This window comes from Diabrotica undecimpunctata, chromosome 8, assembly GCF_040954645.1.
Source record: "Diabrotica undecimpunctata isolate CICGRU chromosome 8, icDiaUnde3, whole genome shotgun sequence".
Lineage (NCBI taxonomy): Eukaryota > Metazoa > Arthropoda > Insecta > Coleoptera > Chrysomelidae > Diabrotica > Diabrotica undecimpunctata.
This window is the reverse complement of record NC_092810.1, coordinates 66,820,818-66,848,205: the sequence shown is the minus strand read 5'-3', so window position 1 is coordinate 66,848,205 and position 27,388 is coordinate 66,820,818. Positions and strand designations below refer to the sequence as shown.

Below are 27,388 nucleotides of genomic sequence, written 5' to 3'. Positions count from 1 at the left end.
CCTGAAACAGGATCTCTTGATTTATCAGGATCTTTAATATCAGCCTGTAATATACAATAAACCTGAAATAAGTAAAAAGGACCCCAGAAAAATCCGAGTTGATGCCCTGTCTCTGAATTTAAATCAAGCAAATAAACCCAGCTTTAATGACGTCCATAATGCTACCGGCAGCTAAACTAAAACAATTTTTAATTGAAGGCGATTAATTGGCAACACCGCACTTAAAGATAACTTTGCAATGAAATCATATTCACAAGATCCTAGATGTTAAAGTTTAACCTTTTTCTAAACCAAAATATAGCCAAAAAAAGATGTAATCACACTTAGTGAACAAATTCCCCTTCATTGGCTCAGTGAAGATGTTCGTTCAATTGTAATGGAAACACCAAATAATAGTAGCAGAGTTTATTGATGAGACGTATACTATGGGTGTTGACCCGGGATTACTTTGAGTAGAGACTGATGAAGTTGATCGTTGAAGACTATCAAGTTTGTTGAGTGAATATTGATTGAATGCTTCTCTAGGCAAGAGATCTTAGTTTTATATAAGTTTTAATTGGGTCAATATATTCGCGGACCTCGCGTGATATGTGTATCTAATTTATGTAAATTGTTTAACTTTTGTCAGCACTTTTGACTGATGTCCAAATTATATTATTGATAATTGACCAAATGTGTATGTAACTGAATTAACTACGTGTGTGTATTTAATAACAAATAAATGCATTCGGTCTACTGGGTGATAAAATTATACTGTCCAATTTCGGATATGAATTCTGAAGATTTGATATTGGACACTTAGCCTATATGGTCTTTTAGTAAACTTATTTGAATATCTTCTTCCTTGTCAACCATTTTCCATCGACTCCTGAATGTAGGTCTCTCCCAAATTCTTCCATCTTTCTTTATATTGCGCCAATCGAATTCACTGTTTGCCTGCCACTGCTTTTATGTCATCTACCCATCTTTTTGAGGTCTTCTCATGCTTCTTGTTGTCGTCCTTGGTCTCCATTCTAAAATTCTCCGTGTCCACCTGTTGTCATTATATCGAGCTACGAGACCTGTTAAGCGCCATTTAATTTTTGTAATTTCTTCCACAATATCCCTAATCTTCGTTCTACGTCTTATCTCGGTGATTCTAATCTTGTCTCGCAGTGATATTCCAAGCATGATTCGTTTCATTGCTTTTTTTGCGTTGTTTCTAATTTTTTAGGAGATTTTTTGGTAAGGGCTACTGTCTCCAAGGCGTAGGTACAAACTGGTAGAATGAATGTGTTATACACCTTTTTCTTTAAGTTTACAGTAATGGAGGTGTTTTTCAAGATATATGCTAGTTTGCCGAAAGCGCCCCATGTCAGTTGTGTTTTTCTTTTAATTTCAGCATCTTGATTTGGTTTTCCTAGTTTGGTGACATGACCTAGATATACATAATGTTCAACATTTTCTATGGTATGATCTTGTATTGTTATTGTTTTTTGTTGTCTTGTATTTTTCTGGTCTCGGCTCAGTATTTTTGTTTTACTGTAGTTCATTTTAAAGCCTACCGCTCCTGAAACTGCATTTATAGTTATTTAATCAACAAGTGTAATAATAAGGGCGATTAACAATTGAGATATTTTAACGCGTGAGCGAAGCGAGCGCGTTAATGTTTGAGATTGTTAATCGCAATTTTAATTCACGAGTTCGTTACAAAACTTTTCCGTCGACCGTACTTTTTATAAATAAAGATATCTTTTAAGTTTAAATATTTATTTATTTAACGATAAACAACAATTTTTTCAGCTTTTATTGACTTTAGTTTTATTATAGTAAACACTAATATTCGAAATGGTGCAATTACTGAAATTAAAGGAAGATATTGATAAATGATTATCTGCTGTATAGCATTTTGACAAATTTATATTTAAGTCTTCTTGGACCTCTGTAAATTCTGTGATAGAAGAAGTTAAATTCTGGTGGAGTTAAATTAAACTCTTCGTCAATATCCATCCTTTAATTTTTCAAATACACAGAATTTTAAACAATAAAGTAAATAATGACATACAATGACAGATAGTACTAACAGCGGCTACTTTATTTTAAATTATTTTTTTAGTGGGAATATAAATAGGTATATGTTTGGTTGCCTACACCACAGGTCACTGCCAATCACAGAGCGTTTAATTAATTTATGCAAGCAATGTATGTTATGTTGCCTATAATAAAATCGTTCATTAATAGAAAATCATTCATTAATAGGGGTCATTAATCAATGATTTTGAGGGTGTTAAAATTGATCATAAATGGACGGTCGACGGAAAATATATATTAATATATAACATATCATTTAGTTCTTGGATATTATCGGCTATTAAAACTATGTCATCTGCGAATCTCAATTGGTTTAAGTATGATCTGTCGGCGTTGATACCCTTGTTGTTCCATTTTAGTTTCTTAAAAATGTCTTCTAGAGCAAGGGTAAATAGTTTGGGAGAGATGATGTCTCCTTGTCTTACTCCCCGTTGTAGTCTTATGGGATTAGTTTTTGTGCTTTCGTCCAGCTTTATCTGCATGGTGGCATTTTCATATATGTTTTTAATTATGTAAGTGTTTCTTGAATCTATACGTGCATCTTCTAGAGACCCAAGCACTGCCCGTAATTCGATGAAATCGAATGGTTTATGGAAATCGACGAACGCCATATAAATTGGAACAATATACTCGGTGCATTTTTCTATCAGTGTTCTTACGGTGTGCAAGTCGGTCTATGGTACTAAAATGTTTTCTGAGTCCAGGCTGCTCGATAGGTTGATAGGAATCGAGCTTATGTATTAGGCGGTTGGTTATGATTTTAGTTGGTAATTTATACAGATGTGATAGCAAACACATTGGTATATAATAGAATATTCCTCATTCCAAATACAGGGATAGATCTTTTAAACAATTCACTGCGGCATTGGTTGATTTGACTTTGTTTGTTTGTTAATTTGTTTAATATTAAAACTAACAAAGAATAAAAAAGACTTAAATTGAAAAAAGACTTATTCTTGCCGTTTGAGTGTGCTCTATACGGATTTATTTAATGACGAATTAAGTGACCTGCTTCCAGTGGATATTAATACTAACGGCACCCGAATCGAAAAATGGTCTTCAAGGGCGCCGCACGTCGCATCTCATATATTAACACAAAACTCTGGGTGCCATTTTCGAAATATGTGCGCTAGCCTTTGAGTACAAGATACCTGATACTGGTTTTAATTTGCAAAAACAAAATTGATATTTGCACCAATGAATCAATCAGACGACAAAATCGGGAGCAAGTTAAAAATTATTTTAAGGGGAACGGTAGCTGAATCGTCTTTAGTAAAGGTTCAAAAATTATTTCAGCGTAAATTTTTTTAATGGATAGATACTAACAAAAGCTCATCGGCCATCGTGGCGGGCCATTCCGGGCCTGTTGTGAAGTTTAGGGATATGAGAACTTTTATTTAAATTTTAATGAGTACGGAAGTCGTGTATTTGTACGAAAATGCAGAAGTTATACACCAAGTTTTTCATCTATATCTCGCCAAAAATCTGTTGATGATAATCATAACAATAACAGCAAGTATAAATCTTTTTGAAAACAACAAAATAATTAACAATATTCTTAGATCTGTTTTGAACTGTTACAGTGATGATACAGTTATATACACAGATGGATCTAAATTGATAGAAGGGAAATCTGTGCTTATTTTTTATTCTCAGGAGGTTCCGAATTTAAGTACAAGCTTTCCAATGAGTTTACAATTTTCTCGGCGGAACCATTGGCTATACTCGAAGCATTGAAATATGTCAAAAACTCTTAGATTACCAAAACGTTAATTCTTTCCGACTGAGATTTAGTTCTAGAACATAAAAAATACTTTTTTTCTCAGGACGTTTAGTAATCCTTATATATTTTAATGAAGTATCAGTTAAAGAATTACGCAGACTCCGGCTTCAAAATAAAATTTATTTGGGGTAAGACACATATTCGATTCAAAGATAATGAATACGTAGATTACTTAGCTAAAACCAGTGTAACATCAGGCACGTTGTCATATTATTTATGTATATCCGATGCTCTTACGATTTAAAAAAAAACAGATATCGATACGAAAAGATCAATGGAATCTTTACTACTTCACAAACCATCAAAGATATATCACTTTACAACCAGTTATCCCACAAACTACTTTGTTTAAGAGTTTTAGAGCTCCACGTAAATACATAACTACCATAATTCGACTACGCTTTGGACACGTGTATTATCCAAGTCATTTATTTTAAGTAAATTTGATTGACTATAATAATTGCAAACATTGCGGTAAACTGGGTGATCTTGATCACATTTTTTTAATGTCCTAAATTTCAACAGCATTAAAACTCTCTCTACAAAAATTCAATTAAATTTAATATGTATCCACCACTCAATATCCAGTCTCTGCTGGCTACAGGCTCACAACAAATATACAATATTATATATTTCTTTTCAGACACTTGTACACGTTGTGTTTTTTATTTTCCATAGGGTGCTGGATTTAATGATGGTTACAGATTTTGCTTATGTTTATTTATTTTCGTATTGTTACGTGGATCGATCGTGGATATGAATAGGTTATGGTTATATTATGTCCATATGTCATGTCAAAAAATTCAGTTGTACCAACTATTCAGTACACAACAAATCTAGTTACTAAAATATAAAATATCCTAATAGTACGTAAGCATGAAATTTTTTTTGATCGTGTGTAAGTTTAGAGTTACATCCTTCGTTTATCCTTAATGATATAACACCTTATCCGTATCCGCCTTGATGAACCACTAGACGAAAAGAAAGTGATCTCGTATGTTTCCTTATCCTGTCTTCTATTATTTATCAGTTAATTTCATATTAGGCATAGGAGTGTGTATTTGGCCCCTAGACAAGCAGCAAGTAACCACGTATGTTTTCTTATCGTATTTTCTTCTATTATTTATCAGTTAATTTCGTATTAGGGATAGGATTGTGTATTTGTCTAATTGGAGACGGCGTCAATCACCTAATGATAACGGTCGTATTATCACAACGAAATTGTAATTAAGCACTTGATCTTAATTAGCAACACTTGGATTGTGTTATATTCTACTATGCTTTTAAAAAAAATTGACACCTTGTAATGTAATGGGACAATTTGGAGTATTATTTTCATTTCCTATTGGTGAACGTCATTCCACTGTCCTCGTCAGACCAGCCTCCAGTCACAACATTGACAAGTTTTTTTTGCGACTTGTCCAAGCGATCTGTTTGCCCGAACGTTGCTTTACTTAGAGATCCCATGTTATTACACTTTGAAGGCTTCATCGAAGAAATTGCAACGTCGGAAACAAGGTGACGTTATTCCTGGTCATCTGTGATTTCTACAGTGCATCCAAAGAATGCTTTTATTCGCGGTTGTTACTGGTGAATGTTAGACGATTAACATGGTTCGGACCACTACGAACTCTTAATGGTATAGTGTGCCCTATATTTGGTGTTGCATATCAAGAGTTTAAGTTGCTTGAAAACGATACTAATTGGGACAGGACAATATCTCAAGCAACTATTTCTGCATATTGAAGTTAGATACGTAGATTATGTGCTATCATTGATTTAAAAAACTTGTATCCAATCTACGTAAAATAAAAAAAAAATACAAAGATAACATGTCAGAAGACATCTTAGATTAGAATTCGTGTAAGTTAAAGAAATCTCGATAATGAGGTAAATAAGAAGATGCATAACCAGGTTTTACTGTTGATTAAAGACATGTGTTACCTTATGTGCGATAGTTTATTAATGAAGTTAAAAATACCAGCGGCAGATAGTAAAATAAAAGATTGGTTTAATCGATAATTGGAACGTGAGTATGATCGACATTAATTAAACCATCAAACGAGTCTGCCACCGAGGTGTAGTTATCTAAGATTTTCCGATAACATAGATGAGGCTAGATGACATCAAAGCAAAAGTAGGGAGAAACTAGCAACAAATAGCACAAAACAGAGAGAGTGGAAAACTCATGAGAAGGCCTTTGTCCAGAAGTGGATGCAAAAAGGCTAAAGAATAAGATCAAAAGAAGGTACCCCATACTAAACCCTTAAAAGAAAGAAATGTATGATACATTAATAAAAGCAATTAATGATGGAAGTGGTGACTTACTTTTCCTGTATGTGTTATAAGAATATACCTACATAACTGGGGACAAAAATAGAAAGAGATGGACGTACTGAAACAGAAATTAAAGATATAAAGGAAAAAATAATAAACCCTATTCATTTTACAAATTCCCAATTGTCAATCACGTGAAAGCCAAACAGGTTCGTACTGATGTGTATCATATGATTTTTAAAAATATTTACTTTTGAAACTGTTAGTGTAAGAATTTCTTGAAATTTAATCATTATATCACAATTAGACTAAACTCTGAAAAATAACACGACCAGTAAATAATATATATACACTATAACAATAACTATAACATATAACACAATATATTAACTTAAAAATCAACACGATACAATTTGAATTTAAAATGGTGGCAAGTTTGGATCTGTAACATGAGAATCTGTCTGGCTTAAGGTAATAAATTATATTTAATAGCCTCTTGACGAATGAGACGGCGAATATCAACACGTGCTCATGTTTATAGATGGGAATTTGGTAAACGAATGTACTTTAGGTACACTAAACTCACTACTCTGGTCAAAAACTATCTCTAAACAGAAAAAGATGCAGCTATACAACAGCACTTTTAAAAACATTGTACTTTATGGATGCGAAATCTGGCAAGTCACTAAGAGAACGTAACAAAAACTCCTTGCTCTGGAAATGAATTTTTGGCGCAGATCAGCGGGTATATCGAGAATGATGTACTTAACAAATAAAAGAATAAGAAAAATCATGGAGAGAACAACAACTATTATAAAAGAAATACAACAAAAACAGCTTATTTGTTATGGACAAGTACAGATAATGACAGACCATCGCCTAGCAAAGATAATACTAGATTGGTACTGACCTGAGCAAAAAAACGAGAAAGACTGAAAACAACATGGCTTGATGGAGTCCAAAGTAAAATTTTAGAGAGAGATCTACAACCAGGAGACCTCTGTATTGACCAATTCTGTATTGCATTTAGATTCATAAAAGCGAATTGAAAATAAAATTAAAATATAAAAAGAAAACACAATTTACTAACACATTAACAAATATAGAAGTATGGTGTATACCGAAGCCAAAATTTACATAAATTACGGTATTAATTCGTAAAAGTAAAAAAATAGAATTCTAACAATTATGTAATCAGATTTTTAAAACTATTTAACGACAATATTTTCCTATCCTTTAAATAATAAAACTTTTAATTCATTTTCAAAAGTCCAAAAAGAAATAGGAGTACTACTTTTCTTGTTAAACGAAATTATACTTTTATACGGAGAAACTGACTTTTATAACCAATTTAAAAAAAGTCAATACTTTTATATGGAAAATTCTTTTCTACGTAACAATAAAAAAACAACCACCTTACTGATGAAAACCATTTTTTTCTGGCCTCTGATAAAAAAAACCAATTTTTCTTCCAAAATTTGTCCAATTATAATACAATGAAACCTCCAATAGTTGGTCTCTTTCGGATAAAAAACATCAGGATGAAAAACTTCTGGAAACAAGTCCAAATTTTAGAGCAAATGACTTACAGTATATCTTCCCTTCTATATTTTTAGACTTCTTCAGCACACGTTCACCCTTTTACACTTTCACGTAACCCTTTTAAAATTTCTTCCTAAATGCCCTCCTATTTATTTATATCGTTCTCTGATATCCCTTTGACATTTCTAATTTTTACTGTTAAAACTACTGATCTACATAAACAATGGACATTTTGGTTTTTTTTTAAATTAATATGTCCAATGCATTGAAACACTTACACTATTTTTGAAGCATGAAAACTCCCTTTTGATGAACCAACAATTTTTCTCATGAAACAAATTTTGTTCATTAAATATTCCATTTTATTTGCTCATTATCCTAGAGATGTAAATTACTTTATTTGCAACACAATTAAAACTCCTTCAAAACTAATGTCATCAGAAAAATTTCACAAACCTTGCCTGTTTCACTATATTCCAACATATTTACGATATTCGTAAAGCTTTCACCATTACCTTTCCCCAGACTGAAATATCAATGGCATTCGTTTTCTATTTCTTTCCTGTCTCTGTAAATATATCTCACTGCTTTTTTTAAATATTACAATTGGATTCACAAATGTGAAATTACATTTCTTGATAATCTGATCTCTAACATCTTCTCTATTTCCTGATTTACCTCTTGCCTATATTTATATGGGATTGGATAAGTTTTTGATCGAAACGTTTTTAAGTTGTTCACTTTGAAAGTGTGTTCATAATTTTTCGCAACTGTTTTCTTCATTTATCATATCTTCATAATTTTTCAACATCACCCTCATTTATTTCCATTCCTTTTCCGCAGATTATTTTTCTTTTCTCTAGTTTCGATTGCTCTCACCTGTTGACTTTACAATAGAATTTTTCATGAAAATCCACATTTCCTTCAATTACTAGAGTTTCTGTTTCTACCTCTCTTCTGTATAAATTTTCTTTTCATCATACCATCTTTTTTAACTCTCCATTATCCTCTATTTCCTTTAAAACTTCTTTCAACATGCCCATTTTATTCTCATCTAGGTTCACATTTCCAGATGAACTCCAAGCATCAGTTTTTCTTGGTTTTTGTCTTTCCTATTTTTCCTATTTTCTTTCTGCCTTACTTTTGTTTTTAAGTACTTTTTTTCTTGCTTATTTGGTGTTGGTCTTGTTTAATCGCCATATTAATTTTCTTTTCATTTTCCTTGTTCAGCACTGTATCGTCTTCTGTATGAATTATTTCTTTATTTATATTTACATTCTTTTCTTTAAAGTCTATGGATACATGTTTCTCTATTAATTCATTCTTACCAACCACCATATCGTGGCACATTTTCTCCATTATTAAGCATTGCAAAGAATAACAGTTCTTTCCAACCCTTAATTTAGTTCGTATTCCTTCATTAATTGTTGAAAGTTTTTTTTTATTATCACCCACCAAAGTTACAAGAGGAATCTTTTATATTAATTTAGTTAAATCCAATTCTTCTACCAATTGCTTATTAGTTAATGACATTTCCGATCCAGAATCTATTAAAATTTTTACTGGTTTGTTGTTAATAAAAGCATCTACATAAATTAAACTTGATTTTTGACTTTTTACATTTGTTAAATTCTTTCGGGTGACAAATAATTCCGGTTTGATTTTTAATTTTATTTAGTGAGCGCCCTCGAGAAAAAACGATTGTTGTAATTAATTGTCTACTCGTACACTGTTCCGATTTTCTTTTTCGTTGCTTCGTAATTATTTTTTTGAATATTAATGTTGTTGTGTGCTATTCTTTGTTAAAGTTTCTTGTTTGACGGATTGGTCTTTTATAAATTTCTTAATCTCAGTTTTGCTGCACTTCTTGGGGTCTGTAATATTGGTTTTTCTTCTATTTTTTTGTCTTTTCGACGAGCCCCTCTTACTTGTAGGAACTGACACAGGCTATCGATGTCGTGATAATTTTGTAATGTGAGGTGGTCTTCCATCGTTTCATCAAAATGGGGATCGATTAATTCTACGAATTGTTCATGTGTTTGACATATCTTTCCTCGGATATCCCTGATCTTTTATTGTACTTCTTATTTTGCAGTTCTTGATTGATATCCATTTGCGTTGTTATTCCCCAGAAATACCGGAAAAATTTTGTTTCAAACTCCATCCATGCAGTCAGCTCATTTTGTTTGCTTTTAAACCACACTTTCTCCATTCAGTTTTGGAGTTTTAAGAAATTTTCTTCTTGTTGTTTAATTATTATCTAATTTTGTTGTTTATTTTCTTCTTTTAACTTATGTATAAAATTTTAATTTTGTTGTTTATTTTCTTCTTTGTTTTTGTGCCAATAATCTATTCTTTTCTATTTCTTGCTTATTTGCTTTTAGTATTGCTTCTATTTGTTGTTTTTCCTTATAGTTCTGCCAATAATATAGTCTTTTGTTTTTGTGCTTTTATCATTTAAAACAATTGTACAAACATGGTTAATTCTTGTTTGCTTTTAGTTTTCATCTTTATCTCATTCTTGGTGTACAAATGGACGACAAATTGTACGTTTAAAAATATAACTTTAAGTGTTCCCTCTTAAAGTTGTATTACAGATCAATAATAAAATTTTAGTATTATAAACGGTTTAAGTGTAAAAAATATTAAAATTTTTTTAAATATCGTTTTGTCAGTATTTAAAAATGCCAGATTCCAAAAGTTTACAAGAAAACAAAACTGCATAAACCTATAATTATTTCTAACATTCTGTTTGGGTGACAGTTGTGATAGTAACCAAATTTTACTTTATTGAAAAGTGTATCTATTGTTTGATTATCACAGAAAAATACAAAACAAAATTTAAATTTGATGAACTCATTTCTCAGAGTTATTTGTGTTTCATATCTCACTTCTGTATTGCAATTAGACTCATAAAAGCCAATTGAAAATAAAATCCAAATATCTAAAGAGATAACAATTTATTGACAAATGAACAAATATAGAAGTATTTAGTATACCGAAGCAAAAAATTACACAAATTAGATTATTGCTTCGTAAATGTAAAAAAAATTGATTCCTAATAATTGTCTGATCAGATTTATTAAGCTACTTAATGACAATATTTTGTTATACTTTAAATAATAATAATTAAAATTGATTTTCAAAAGTCCACGATGAAATAGGAGTACTAGATTTCTTGTTAAACAAAATTATACTTTTACTCGGAGAAACTGACTTTTATAACTAAATCGAAAAAAGTCAATATTTTATATGGAAAATTCTATTCCACATCTAAACTTCTGCGTATTTCCTAGAACAAAAATGTAATTCTCATTGCAATCTTGTAGTTTAATCCCATATAAAACAATATTTAATATGAAATTTTTTTCTAAACGTTCAAACAAGAAAGTAAATGTACAAAGGGGAGATATTATCGCTAATGTGATTCGATTTATGCATCGTGAATCATAGATTCAGAAATCAATTAAAAAATTTATATGCGACTAACATATGCAACCAGAATAAAATTACGAACTGTTCAAAAAATAGCCTACGCTTGACCAAAAAAGAAAAAAGTGGCTTCTAAAACCCAATTGGATGATTTTGATATTAATGTTTTACGTCGATATATCATTAGGTATTATACTCCACTGCCACCTTTACAGAAAATTCATCAAAAAAAATAAAAAATTTAATTCAATAAAAATATGGAACAAAATATAATGGAAAACGGGAAAATCTGTGGATGGTAATGAAAAAACGAGTTGGATAAAAACAAGAACTAATAGGAAATTTATAACAGAGAAACTTGTCAGTCAACAAACAATATGTGATTTTTTACGAAGTATAAATTGCTATCGTGTAGAAAAGCGGTTTGATAGTTTTTATGCTTTAAACATATATCCACTCTTACGACGTTTAAAATCTTAAAGTGACTATTCCAATCATCCTAATTCCAAATTGCAAAGGTTTATAATTTTTAACGCTGGCAATGAAAATGACTTTATTCCAAATGTTTATTTCCGATAAGATAATAATAAGATTCCAACAAAAATCTAATAGAGGTAACTATCATGGTGAATTAAACTTTAAAATTTATGAACAAATGGTTACAAAATAACGTCCGAAGTTGCGATCAAATCCAGTTTTAGTTATAGACATTGCACCGTATTACAACGTACAAATTAATAAATGTTCCAATGAGTTCACGAAAACAACATCATAGGAAAGAATGGCTGACTAAAAATAACATTCCTTTTGACGACCCAATGCTAAAAACTACATTGTATGGTCTGATAAAACTAATAACTACTAAGATTTTAATTGGAGCTGGAAGATCAGATAGCGGAACAAGTCGTGGAGTTTAAATATCTAGGCATCACACTATCTAGCTACGAAAAGCTCGAATCAGAAGTGAAAGATCAAGTGAATATAGCAAACAGAGCCGCAGGTTGCGTGAATGAAACAATATGGAGAAATAAAAATATCGGGAAAAAAATAAAATGCAGAATTTACAAAACAGTCATTAGATCAATAATGACTTACGCGGCAGAAACACGACCTGACACAGATAGGACATAAAGGATGTTAGACACAACGATGAAAACCCCTAAAAATTATTGATGATAAAAGAATATGTGACAGAGCTAGAAGTACCGATATATACATAGTATAATATGTAAGTACGGTATATATATATATATATATATATATATATATATATATATATATATATATATATATATATATATATATATATATATATATATATATATATATATATATATATATATATATATATAGTGTGTCAGCCAAATGGAATAAATTAGCTAATAAATAAATGAGGGAAAACAACGGTCGAACACGTCGATTAGTATTTATAGTTGCACATTTTTTTCCATAAAAAATTTTTATACGGGGTGTATCAGATAACGGTTGTATGTAACACATACATCTGTTGGAAGAGCAGCCCCAGTACTCAATATTGGCTATTCATCGGTTATTCGATTATTACAAGAAAACAAAATGCATCCCTATAAAATTATACACACTTAGGAGCTCATGGAAGATGATTTTGACAGAAGAACGTATTTTTGTGAACAAATGATAACAATATTGTCAATATAGGAGATGTTTAAAATGCTTCCCACGAACGTCTTGGCGACATTCTAACTTTAAATAGAAATTTCTTCTAAGGTTACTCAACATCTCAGATGTGATCGATCTAATCGCAAGCGTTATTCGTCTTCGTAAGTCAGCTAAGTCAGTGGGTTTAGTTTTGTATACAATACTTTTCACTTATCCCCATAAAAAAGTCTAATGGCGTCAAATCGGGGAATCATGGTGGATCGATCCTCGCCTCCCTATCCACCGATTTGGAAATATTTGGTTGAGGTACTGCCGGGCATAGATTTGGTAGTGGGGTGGATCTTGTTGAAATCATATCATTTTCACTGGAACTTGTGGGTTTCCTATATCAGGATACAAGTTGGCCAACGTTGGCACTACATTATTTTGGAGCAATGTTAAATAATTGTCGCCATTCAAATTGCCATCTAGGAAAAAGGGACCTATGATATGATCTTCAATATTTCCTGCCCACATGTTAACCTTCTCAGAGTATTGAGTATTGCCTTCTCTAATCCAGTGAGGATTTTCCCTGGACCAATAGCGGCAATTTTGCCGATTGGCGTGACCATGAAAAGTAAAGATGCACTTATCAGAAAACAAAACATGTTCTTATTGGATTACATTGCTGTCTAACATTGCCATCATTTGTTCACAAAAATACGTTCTCCTGTCAAAATTATCTTCCATGAGCTCCTGAGTTGCTCAGGAATTTTATAGGGATGCATTTTGTTTTCTTGTAATATTCGAATAACCGATGAATAGGTAATATCGAGTACTGGGGCTGCTTTTCGAACAGATGTATGTGGGTGTTCCTCAAACTCAAGCATAACAGTCAATTTGGTATCCTCACTTATTGCATTGGCAGCTTCTTTTTTTTTACTTTCCTAGGATGGCTCAGGTCATGGAATTAATTTTTATTTTACTAATTGTTCCTTGAGATATGTGCAGCAAATCAGGAAATGCTTCGTGAAATAAACGAGCTACTTCCATTTGCGTCAGTGTCTTATCTCCATAGCCAATCACTTGGCTATAATTGTATAATTGTAATTTTCTCGTAACGTTTTTGTTTCTTTGGAAGACTGTTACGATTTTTTTGTTTCTCGTGGAAATATTAGTTTAAGACTGAACTGTTTGTGTATCGATTATGGCTGGTATGCCATACACCCCTTTTGTTTCTTTTTTTAAAAGATTGTGTATTAACAGTTTGGACTTATTTTCTTCTTTTGTCCCTTTCGGAATTGCCTGACGTTTTTCGCTGTGATCGATTCAGGAGGATATTCCTATGGAACTATTGGCCATTGGCCATACGGTTTTTCTTTTTGTGTTAGTTTAATTTTCAACCAGTAGTTGAAAGTTCGAAAATTCATTGGTTGCCTGTCATAGTCAACTTTATTATTGTTTGGTGCTATTTTGGTTATCTACCTAGTAGATAACTATAGCGAAGCTTGCTTAAGCTACTTTGTTGGCCACCTGCCTTTGTTAAGCTGGAAGCACCCCTCTTTTTGCTCCCAGAAACTTCAACACTGGTCTGTTTCACCTTTTTGGTTAGGCTAGAGCCTTTTTATAGGAATCTGCCATTGTGTCGTTGTGCCTAAGAGCCAACGAACTGTATCTGGTGTCGATTCATTAAGTCGAGCATCTAGTTTAATTTTGAATGTAAATATGTTAGTAACATAGTAGTTAGTACATATAGTTTTTGGTTATGAATTTTGTTTTTTTGTCTAATTCACTGGAGTCGTGATGCATTATTGCAATAGCTAGTTGTTACTGTTGTTCCAACCTAATTTCTGTTTGCCCTAAACAAAAACTGCTCCTGTTTGTCCAGTTTTCACTCTTAAGTGGGGGTATTGTAGCATTTCTATTTCACTTTGTATGTATTAAAACACCGAAATATTTTCTTAATTCTATTGCATCGTTGTGATTAATAATATAAATATTTTAAGTTTGTTATATAACAAAGATGCGAATTTCCTTGGTATTTGTTTGATCGTTTCCGCTTAATATTGCGCGTCAAATAAATTATCCACTTAGATTAGTGATAAAGTTATGCGGTGAGGCGAATGATTTTTAAATATTATGAGATCACTCGACGATAAGCCGCGGAAGCAGTTAGTTATTGTTTGAGTCCGAATTTTTCTTCAAATTCATTATCGTTTTTATTTTGTATGTTTGTTATTCGTTTTTGTCATGGAAATATAGTGTAAAGTGATTTTCTCTACGATGAATCGTTAAAGTGGTAAGTTTAATGTTTATTCGGGTTTTTTTATTTTTTTAAATTCGTTATTGTTGTTCGTTATTTGTTTTTGTCATGAAAATACAGTGTAAAGTCATAGTAGCAGTTAAATGTGTAGTTTAAGTGAAATTTCGATTGAGATTTTGAAGGAGAAATATTTCGGGGTGTGTAGTCTTCAAAAGCCGGCAATTTTTTTTGTGGAGAGGTAAATTAGGCTCAAAGGCAATGCGGCAGTTTTTGATGAGTTATTCACCGATTTGTTGTGTTTTGTCCTATGTGAGAGATTTGTAAAGCAGCGTTACAACAATTTGAGAGGTCCACATGGTTTTAAGCGGGGGAGTTTAAGAGGTCAAGTTTTGAAGATTGCAGTTTTTTGTCATCAAGGATAATCCGAAGCCCGAATCCAGTGTCCATCTTCCAAATAATTGTCTATTTGTGTTCTGTGGTCACTTTAGATCAATTTGTAGCTTGAGTGAGACACAGTTGGGTTTGTTTGTAGTTTTTTAGATCCAGTCCCAATCCCAAAACTTCTTAAAAGAAATACATCAGTCAGAGTGATATAAGATACTTTTTGTTAAACATTTGTCTAGGTAAAAATAGACATTTTTCATTAATAAAAAAAATTTGCTTTTATGACAAGTTAAAAAATTGTAATAAATAAAATTATAAGTTTTATAATTAGCTGTCATATTAGTTAAACGCAATTAATTTTAAAAATTTAATTAATATTTTAAAAAGGTTTGATGTTTCAGTTCGACATATGACAGACAGTATTATCCTTCTGACAATTGGTACATAACCATAAATTTGAATCGTTTTGTTTAAAAGTTTAACCTCAATGTAAGCTCTGTTGAAAAATCTAGGTATTTTCATTTTAATAATAATTTAAATTCCTATAGTGTCCCCAACGTCTGGAGCTTGTTGTAAATCGTTACAAATAGCGCAATTGTAAGTTTGTTTTTAAACCTTGTTATTATTATTTGTAATAACTGTTAATGGTGAAGTAATAATAAATATGTAATGTTTCTTTCTAAATCAAGTGTAAAATTATTTCCTTTAAAAAGATTTTCACCCTTTAATATTTTTTAGGAAAGACAAGCCTTTCTTTCCATCCAACAAGAAGTTTCATTTAAACGGCGTCCAATTTAAATAGTTTAGGAACCTTTCTTGTGTGCGTTGCCCAGGAAATCTATCTAAATATTTTTTTGATTTATTTCTTCGTAGTTATCCCTTTTAGTCCCTCTTTTATTCACTTACTTACAACCCAGCTCTCCAACCAAACCAAGAGTGGTCGTTCGCAAACGTTTCGGTTTGTTTGCTTACCCTATCTCCAGCCCAGTAATTTCTGTCCACAGTTTTAACACCCTATAAGGGATACCCAATGTGTTAGACAAATTATAACCGCTACAACTTCAATACAGCCTACTAGGAGCATTGTGAAATTAAAGGTAGGCGACAATTAATTTTCTGCGACATTTTTCAGCTGAAAGAACCAGCTTCTAATACGGCAAGAACCACAAAACGCTGGTTTGGAAACCGAAATATAAACGTGGAATCATTGACGCCACCAGCTTACCTCCAATTGACATTTTATTTTTGATTGTACCTAGTACCTTTTGTTGTAAACATGAATGTGTATCGATGTATATGACAATGTATGATAATGTATATCGAATAATATTATTCAATATACATATATTGATTGGTATTATACTATACATTATATTCGGCCATATTTAGCATACAAAAAATTTAAATAAACAATTATAGCAGCTAATTAAGAATACTTACTTCGTTATAATAGGGACAGTTGGTACTTTCCTTTACACTCGTGTATTTCTTTTGATCACCCACTTGGATACAAACCACCGGATCCATGTTCAGCCCTGCAAGTTGCCTTGCTTCTATTATTGTCAAGCACACTTGAAAATCTTGAGCTTTTAATACTGAATCCACTGTGCCCTTCAGATCGGTCTTGACTCTGAAATAATATCAAAAGATTTATGTGGTTAGTTTATGGAAATGTATTTTTAATTTAATCATGTAGACATTGTGAATTTCTTATAAAATGTGTGACCAGTTTAATTAAAAAAAATCACCCCTTTTCAAAATAACTTTTAGTTATTTTATATTTCATTAAAAGCATATTTTTTGATGTTCAGCTGTTCAGCGCGCATACCATTTTACGGTCTTTTAGAAATTGAAAATTTTTATTTTGTTGTGAAGGTAAGTACAGACCGGCCAAGAATCTCCGGGATACATGTTGTCAACACTGTTGCCAACATGTATCCCATCAACTCGCAACAAGTTGACATATACACGGCAACAAAGCGGCGATGTTGTGCGACAAGACATCAAAGAATTTTGTTGAGTGTTGCATGTATCCGTGTTTTCCATTTCAAACGGAAAAAATCGCTCTGTTTGGACGGTGTGGCCAACAAGTAACGTAGAATAAAAGACTAGTGAGGTATCATCTATTTGGTAATCGGTGCTTTATTTTGTTATTTGTTACAACCGGCAGATACGTTAATAATGTTAAGTTCATATGATAGTGTGGACATGTTTTTTGACGATAGCCTGGTCAATTTCGCTATTTTTTTTACATTTATCTGTTATTTATCTTGTTATCTCTTTACAGCCAACATGTTATAGACCAAAGAGCAAGTGTTAGAACTTATTGAAATGCTACATGACATTCCATGCCAAGAATATCGAGATAGAAATCTAAAATATGATGAAATGTCGAAGATGGCTTCGCACTTTCAAACAAATGTGGATAAAATATCAAGAAAAATAAAATCTCTTAAAACTCAGTTTAGCAGGGAGCGAAAGAAAATTAAGGACAAAACTAAAAGTGGAGCAAGCACCATTTCGGAAGAGAATATGTGGTTTGGATACAAGATGATGATATTTTTAAGTGAAAACAACACCCCTCGAGGTAGTCGCAGCACTATGGAGGTAGGTATTTATTTTTATTATCCCACTTTAAAAAATGACGTCTAAAGACAGGTCATACATTATACACGAATAAATTTTCACTTTTATTTCTTTTTTTTTATATTTATTTTTGTCGATGTCAATAGCTCATACTATGTATAAACGGCTAAAAAAGAGGTTCTACGTTTGGCCTGTATGCCTGTATGTATGCATGCATGTATGTACGTATGTATAGAAGATTCGAAAATCCTCCAGTTATTTTTTTTAGTAGTTTTTGAAGTTGGTTTTTTTTAATTGTCTGCTTACAATGTAAAAGGAAATGAAAGCCAAAAATACACGTAAATAAGAATTTATTTTACAATACATATTGCAGAGTATATGATCACTAATATTCGAAAGGTAGTAGAACATAAAATTAAGATTAACACTAAAGAACCTTAGGCAAATCTATCCTGCCACGGTACTTTCCCTTTGTCTTGTTGATTGCTTGTTGATATTTTAAACAGGTACATTAAACTCGTAAACGAATGTCCTGTGGTTAAATATCGTAGAGCGACCATCAATCTTATTGATGGTGGAATCGCTGCACGGTAGGTCGTATTCTTTTTGATAATTTTAGGGGCAACCAAACAGAGGACTTCTTCGAAATCAGCTTTTGTAAGTCTGACAAAATTGCGGAACGAACTACCATCGTTCAGAAGTAACTCCGCTATTAGGTTGTCACCATAGGTTGTCCCATTTTGTACGAACTGTCGCTGCCACCATCTTCTTTTTCGTCTCTGGGCATGGAAAGCTATTATTATAAAATCAGCACTAACACCAGCAGCCGTAGAGGGGTCAATTTACGCCAACTCTGCGTTTAGTTTCAACGTTCAACTGATTTGGTTTGAACGCACAACACTGTTGACAACATGTAGCCAGACACAAATTGTTGTGTCCAAAAAATATGTTGTCAACACCCGTCAACATGTTGCCAACAGTTGGCAACATTTTGTTGTCTGGTTTGTACATACGTTTAGATATTGAGATGTTGCTCAGGTTTTGTTATAAGATCGCTCCACTAATCGTGTAACGTCATTGTTTCTATAATGACGTTACAAATTTTAGTTTCTTAATATTCAGAAGAGTAGTACCTAATCGTGATTCCCTTAATGAGTTGAAAGGTGCCGAAATACTCTATACGGTTTAGGTTTCAGTAATTTAATTTTTTATTTGATGCTAAAATGGAGCCTCCAGTCAACTTTTAAGCATTACTATTTTAGTACGTACAAATTCATACAAATTACATGGAAAATAAGAAGTTGAATTTATGGTCCTATATTTCTCGGAGGAATCTAAAACCTTGAAACTTTGTGCTTTTGATATAATTATTTAATGAAAGTATATAACTCTCTCAATTTGGAAATATTAAATGTAGACAAAAAATAGACTTTTCTAACCAAAAGTAGAAAATAGGTAATATATAATATAATACTTTCAAATTTCCTAAACAATTTTATATTAGAATGGGATGTGTCTGAGGGGGAGAGCTGCTCAGACCATAGATACATTACATATATCTTAGAGGAGAAAGTAACAAAAGTCACTTATCGGAACCCACGTTCAACCAACTAAAAGGCTTATAAAGAAGTTCTAAACCAGCATTTGTCAAGGATGAGGAAAACGATAAATGACGCCGCGGATCTAGAAATTTCAGTGAATGATCTAAATGACGCTGTCATTTCAGCATTTTAAGAAACCTGCCATCTAACGGAGAGGAGTTCCACCAGGAATACGCCATAGTAAAATAAAGGACTGTCTATGTTGAGGAAAAGGACAAGGAAGCTATTCATATATATTTAGGGATTCTACAGTATTCACTGCCATGAACGAGGCCCTAGAACAAGTAAGACTATGGACTTCTAGAAAGAGGCTAAGTATAAGTCCCCACAAATCCACCAAAGTCGCCTTCACACGCAGATGGAAACTAGTGGGATTGGGTCCTCTAAAGCTGCAGAAACACGTAATTCAGCTAATGGAAAAGGTAAAGAATCTCAGGGTTATCCTAGATTCGAAACTTACCTTAAACTGGCAATTAGAGAAAATAACAAGCAGTACAGTTACAACACTTATGAGGGTAAGGCGTGTGTATAGAAAAAAATGGGGATTAAAACCGGACATCCGTACTACTCCAACAGCAGCTATCAAAGCTTTACTTAGCTTGCCTTTCTTGCATTTGATAGTACAAAAAGCAGCAAGATTGAAAGCCTACAGAATAAAACAATCACTAAAGCTTTGCAATGAACAGGACATATGAATATCACAAGGAATGTAACGAAGAACATTTTTAATAACAAAACAAAAAATAAAATTTTAGGAATTCATATAGAGTGCCGTTATAAGCAATCTCCCACCTATGACTAACGGCTGCGGGCGAATGAGTTAATAAGTGAAAGGGCACTCTTTTGTGCAAGGGTTGGGAAACTGGTCCTAAAGGCGGATGAATCGAAAAATAGGTCAACGGCGTAAGGATGCAGGAGGCAACGGGGAACCACTGCATTAAAGACTCATAGAGTACCCCTAGTAAAGTTACATTACGAACCAAATTGAAACTGGTTAAAAAACTCACAGAAAGTAGAATTGATATTAAGAGATTAAGGGAACCACAAACAAATGAACAAACTGTAAAAACTCTTACTGAAAATCTACGTAATGCCCAAGAACTGAATAAAAGTAGTTATAACATTGATCAGAAATGGGAAAATATAAAAGTAGCAATAATTTAAACAGCAAAGGAAAACTTAAAACCAAAGAAAAGAAAACATACAGACTAGATGACTGAAGAAATACTACTATTAATGAATGAAAAAAAATCATTCAAAACAAAAAATCGAATTAAATATACTGAAACTGATCGATTAATTAAAAAGAGAATAAAAGAAGCTGAGGAGAGAATGTTACATGAGCAGTGCCAAGAACTAGAAGAAATTGAGAAAAAATATGACTTTTTTAACATGCATAAAAGAATTAGAGAATTAACAGGAATGAGAAGAACACTTCAAACTAGTCAACTAAGAGATGCAAGTGGTGCACTTATCACAGATATAAACCAAAAAATGCAGAGATGGACAAAATATATAGCACAACTTTCAAGTTGTGCTATATATGTGCGACATATTGAGGCTTTTAAATCCCTTTTATTTTGATGTAGTTCTCGGTTTTTCTATTCTTGCGGAAGTTATTCTACCTCGTTGCACCTCTCGTTCAGCCATTGTTCTTTTGATACCTGTATGTGTTTCTCAATTTTTCTATTGAGTAAAAACTGTCTCAAAAAAGGTCAACAGATAAATTGAATAAAGCAAAATAAAAATTGAAAAATATTTTAAGTAGGTAAACAAAACGGATATTTGAATTTAGAGACGGATTGGGAACCAGAGAAGTACTCCAATCATCAGAGACGAAAATGCTACTGAATCTCTAAAAATCATACGAATACGCTAAATTTTGCTAAGAATGTCAACTTTAAGACCTTCGCCTCAGTGTGCGCTTAAAAACCCTCTAGTAGGAGTGGGGAACGTAAAAAATAGATTTACCAAAAATCTGTACACCTTAGAACAAACATTTTAAATAAACAATGTGGCTGATATAATTTTAAACAAAAATGTTAATTAACTACATTTTCTGTAGAATTAACCGTTTCCTCAGAAACAATGCTTGAAGTGATCGGCGATTTTGAACAGCAATTACGCACTCGAAATAAATTTTAAATAAAATTCGTATCTACCGGACGGTAAAAATTGGATATCTTTTGATCAGGCTTTCCTATTAAGAAAAATTAAAATTAATTTTAAAGGTGAAGAATGCAGCTTTCTTTATGTGCACTTTTGTATTTTGTTGCAAGTGCAAGTCAGATTTTAAAGAGTTTAAAGAGTGTTAAATAAATATACGTTGCACAATTTTTGCAATTTTTTATGATTCTCATGAGATTGATAAAATTTATTACTTTCATTGACCTTTTACCATAGAATTTCCATTGTGAGAGCCTAATTTTCACACAATATAGCATGAAATTTAATTTTCAAGTTTTCGCAACAGATGTTGAGCATTTTAAATATAAACTTTCACATTAAGAACGATTTAAAAACAATTGAAATTGCATCTCTTCAGTTACTCAAGTACGGTTTTCAAAACAACATAACTTGAAAGTAATTACTATTTAAATGAGAATAAGCCACAATTAAAAATTATAGTACGTTTGAAAACATTAGTGATACTAAATATAATATCATAGATCTAATTTATTTTTTGTTGAACAAGATATTGTAAGTATTGAAGATTTGCTTTTCAATGTGATCAAATTGAAATGTCAATAAACATACGTAATAAGAAACATAACTTCAGCTATAAATTCCACCCAATTATTGTAGTCATTTCTCGTGACGTGCGATTATTTGTAATGTCACAGCTTAAATTCTGTATTTTTTAGGGATATTTCAAATGTCTCATATTGGTTGTCAAAACTCAAAATCAAAATTTCATGTTATCGGTTTTGAAGATTAGGCTTCAACAATGGAAATTCCATTACGACCGGTCAACGAAAGTAAGAAATTTTTTCGATCTCATGAGAATCATAAAAAATGGCAAAACTCGTTTATTTATTTAAAATCTTTATAAAAACTGACTTTATTCTATACTAAATTTAAGTAAACATTTTATCTCAGATAAATTTTTTATTTGAATTTTTGTTTTGCGGCTTATAGATTCACACTAAATCTATTTTTTCCGTTCTTTCTCCTACGGGGGGACCTTTTAGGGGTTTAGGAATAGTTAATTTCTTTTAGTTCTTTTTTGTGGTCCCAAAATTGACATTATCAGCAAAATTCAGCTTGTTCGTTTGATTTTTAGAGGTTCAGTAGCATTTTCGTCTCAGGCGACTGGAGTAAATATTCAATATTCAATGAGTAAATTAAATAAATACATTTTATCAAAAATACAAAAAACAGGCATCCAAATCATCGAAGGTAGTTTTTTAACATTATAACCTATTTTTAGACTAATTTGTGCAACAAAATTTTATTTAACTACCTGCATTTTAAACTAGTATTGAGTCGGTTAATAAAGTTCTGTTTAGCCGTAGAAAATCGAATAACGAATTTTGTATTTACACTTAGTGGTTTTACACTTGCTCTACATTGAAATTGCTTATTTACTCTAAAATTTAAAATACACGCGTTTAATTCTTAGGTGTCCTCTCAGAATCCTCTGGAGTTTTTGAATCAACATCTACTCTTTTATTACAAAAGTAAAATTTATTAAGGAAGTTGTTTGTGATGCATATTTTAAGGAAACAAACCATCAGTAGAAAGAAAAATATAATTATCCGTTAAAACATTTTACATTTATAATATAATTTTAAAGACATTAATTAGAAAAAAAAATACCAAAAAGGAAAATGTATTAAAATTTGCCCTGGAAAGGAATATGCAAGCTTCAAATTTAAAAACTAACAGATGGTCTACTTGTGTGGTATAAATTTTATGATAAGTGTAAAAAAGATTTAAAATATTTCTTTACAAATAGCTTTTATTAAAAAATAATGGTATTCCTAAAATATTTCCATTGGGTATACGAAATTTTTTTGTTATGTTCATTGTCAGCTTTAATATTTCTTTATAATTTGTTAGAGACTGACACTTGTACATAAAACTATCATTTTATAGACATGTTTGGAAAACTTAGTGTCTTGTATTGTCTAATTCTCTATACGATTTTTTTCTACTATTCAAGTATCAATTCTGCACAGTTATTGTTGGAAAAGTAGACGAATTTGGGTTTTTTTTTTCTAATTTTGCAATACTTTTGTTTTAATTGCATTTATTTAATTTTATTTATCTTTATTAAACCCACTTTAAATTTTTAAAATAACTGAAGTTTTCCTTCTTGAAAAGTTTTATAGTAGCAGAGTTTATGCACCTAAACATTTCAAGTTCTCTCTGTTTTAGTTACACTAAATACTAATAAGCACCCAAGCATATACTCCTTATAACACCTATAATTTCATCTCTTTACACCTCTTGGATAATCCTAAATAGATGGAACTAACACTAATATAATTGTGAAGTCTTCTCTCTTGTAAAGATCCATAGTAATGGTTTCATGCCTAAATAATTTTAACATCCACATGTCTTATAGATCTTGATCCTAATTCCTTAATAAACCCGATGGTGCAATATTAAAAATTCGAATTTGTCGAATAAAAAGCGAATTTGGCGATGATATTTACTTTTTAAAAATGAGAATATTTGAAGTAAATCCTTAGTATATTAAGTGAAAATATAAAAAGGGTAACAGAAACAAACAGCAAGGTAAATAAACCAAGGGATATATAATAATTTGTAATGCATATAGCAACAACTGTTATTGCGGCATGCTAATTTTTTCTATTACTGGGCTGTATTTTTAATACTATGTCTAGAGAGATTATTCATTTCTATCGCTTCGAATACGTATAAATGTTTTAAAAGACCCTTGTTCTTAAAAGATCTTTTTCGTAATAAATTATGTTTGAGGCTATAGTATTTGATAAACGAATACGTTTTCTATTAATCCACTCTATTCAAGTAATAGTTAAACGTAATACCTCTTGAAATTTTATTAGTTTTTAGTTAAAAGCATTCTATAAAGCGTATTATTTTCTCATGGGAACAAATATTTTGAACCAAAGTACACATCTTCTTCCCAAAAATTAATTAACTTAGTTTAATTTATAAAAAGCTACTATCCGATTTTAGTTGTCAGTTGCCAGTTATTATTTGTATCAATATGCATTCAGACTTATTTGTTGTTCAGTTACCATCTAGAGAAACTCACTATTTTATGGTAAGTCGTTTACTGTTCGTTATTAATTAATTATTTAATTATTGCGATAGTAAGATATCGTTTTTGTCTATGTATTTGACGATATAAATTATTTGAATTTTGTTGTAGAAGATAATATAATAATTCTTCTAAAATATTTTATTAAATATATAACCTTTTCTTACAATTTATAGTTAAATATGCTAATTTTCATGAATTTTGTTGTTAATTTGCTGATATGTTTTCTAGCGTATTTTTCTGATGTTTTTGAGAGAAATATTGTTTGGTTTATTTAATTTTGAGTTCCTTCATAAGTTTCAGGTTAAAACTTATTGGTGCCCATTTTGTTTTGCAGTTTAGATGTATTTGGTGTTTCCTGTTTTTTTATTAAAGTGTGATACTTTGTTATCTATTTATTATCTATCGTTTATCTACCTGTTTTTAATCTACAATTTTTTACCAACTTCATCCTTACCAACTCCCAATAAAGCTCCATGACTTGAGCAACGTGGTCTTCGTTAAGTAATGTGACCGAAAAGCTTTTTATTATCAACTTTTGTCAGCTTTTTCGCAACATTACTATGTTTGTAGATTTAACCAAAGTCATCTGATAAAGTAGGATTATTTAGAACAAAATGTAAAGGAAATAATATTTTATTCAAAGCGAACGTTGTTAGGAATTAATCTAGAAAATGAGTTTAATAGTTTTAAACACCAACATTTGTAGCCGTCTCTTGGAAAAAACTTAGAGGTGTGACATAATATTGGATACAACTATGTGAAAAAAATATGATGACTATTTGTTTTGTTTTTATCAGTAAAAGTATGACAAATTCAATTGGTAGAGAAAGTACCTCCCGATTCGTCTGGCTCAAGTTATAAGTACAACCAACAATGTTAGGGATGGGCCAACTTCACTATACTTTAGTCGTCAAGTAAAATAATTTATTTTGATTTTTAAAATACGCTACCTAAATTATTTGATATGTAAATATTATGCTTTTATTTTAATTATAATTTTATATACAATTTTATTTATTTTTTTTACAATTTTATTACTTACTTCGTTTGGAGTACCAAAAGCTGAATTTACTACGAATTTTGACCAGGATAAACGGCATGTGGAATGCAATTTTAGATTCCCTTGCCGAGTAATTTATCCAGCTGTTTGTTTCGCAAAATTTTAGGAAACACAGTGGTAAAAATTTGAATTCGGTTTCGCTAGGTAGAAATCGTTTGATTTCTCTTTTTATTATGCTTTTTATTTTCAGTCTTATCAAATTTTAGAATGTTAATTTTTCGGACTTTTCATGGAATTTAATTTAAGTTAACTGTACACATCGTCAGCGTCATAGCCCGTGAGGTCATATGATACCAACACGAAATATTTAGGCGGTAGGTGTGTTCTTTTTTATTTTAGAATCATTTTGCCGAGTACACTGGCATTACAGCCACTAGAAATATTTTATTATAAATGCGTAGAAATAATATATAAAGATTTCTATTATTATTAACTTAAAGAAATACATAATATTATGTTTCATTTAATTTGTATAAATGCATTATAAAGCGTCATTATGGAGAACATTTGTTCGGAACAGACTGTAACTGTAATCGAACGAAGGTAATATTTTGACATAAATTGGTAACACTTATTTGACAGTTGCGGTGTTGACTAATGTTATTAAGTAACGAAAAAAGTGTTGTTTTGTGGAAGTATTCCATTTTATATCTTTATACGACGCATACAAGCGGCTCAAATTATTTTTAACAAGATTATTTTTTAACTCTTGTTTTGTGTCTATTTATTTACATTAAATATTAATTTGTTTTGTTGTATAATCCAATTTTGCAATAATTATGTGACCTATTCGATTTAAAATGGATTCAGGATTTTTTTTATACTTTAGCAACTAGGTATGTCAACTTCGATCTCTGTCAATGGACAATGACAATGGACAATCAATTTCAAATTAAATGGACTTTATTTGGTTTTATGGTAGCACTTTCTTCCAATAAAATTAGGAAAATAATTCTATTTGTTTTATTTTTAATTATTCTTACACCTCAATTTTATATTTACCATCATACGAGCATATGGAAAAATTACATCAGAGAGTAACGTGATAAATAATGAAAGCATGTGATTGGGGTTGTTTCAAAACTTCATGAACTTTTGAAATACGCATGCCCAAAAAAAAATCCTAAAGACAATAATTATTTTAATTTTGTAATAACTTTGATAATAAGCCGTAAAAACGACTATTAGATGAAAATCAATAAATACTCCAACTATTTTACTAATGCAAAAACTAGTTTGACTCTGTCTTGCCATAAAAATGCACTGCAGAAAATTAATCTCTAGAAAGTAGTAATGTGCGACTTCATAGTTTCATTCGTGGTCATTGAAGTCATCAAATGAATGGGTCAACTTCATGACATTTTTTAAGACCAAGACCTTACATTTAACTGTATCAAACTATATTGATAAACAAAAATTATTCGTAATTTAATTTTAAACGAGAAAAAATAAGAAGAACTCAAAATACTATCCTGGAATAGTAAATAATGGGTTTAAGACTTCATTGGTCAAATAG

General features: G+C 31.2%; 1 protein-coding gene across 1 annotated transcript in view; it reads right to left on the bottom strand.

Annotated features, from left to right (window-relative positions):
• LOC140448876 (otoferlin-like) overlaps positions 1-27,388 on the bottom strand; it is a 576,219-nt gene that overhangs the window by 353,639 nt on the left and 195,192 nt on the right. The window contains exon 6 of the mRNA XM_072542001.1: positions 16,809-16,998. Within this exon, the coding sequence (XP_072398102.1) occupies positions 16,809-16,998 (190 nt within the window). The remainder of the gene's footprint in view (positions 1-16,808; positions 16,999-27,388) is intronic.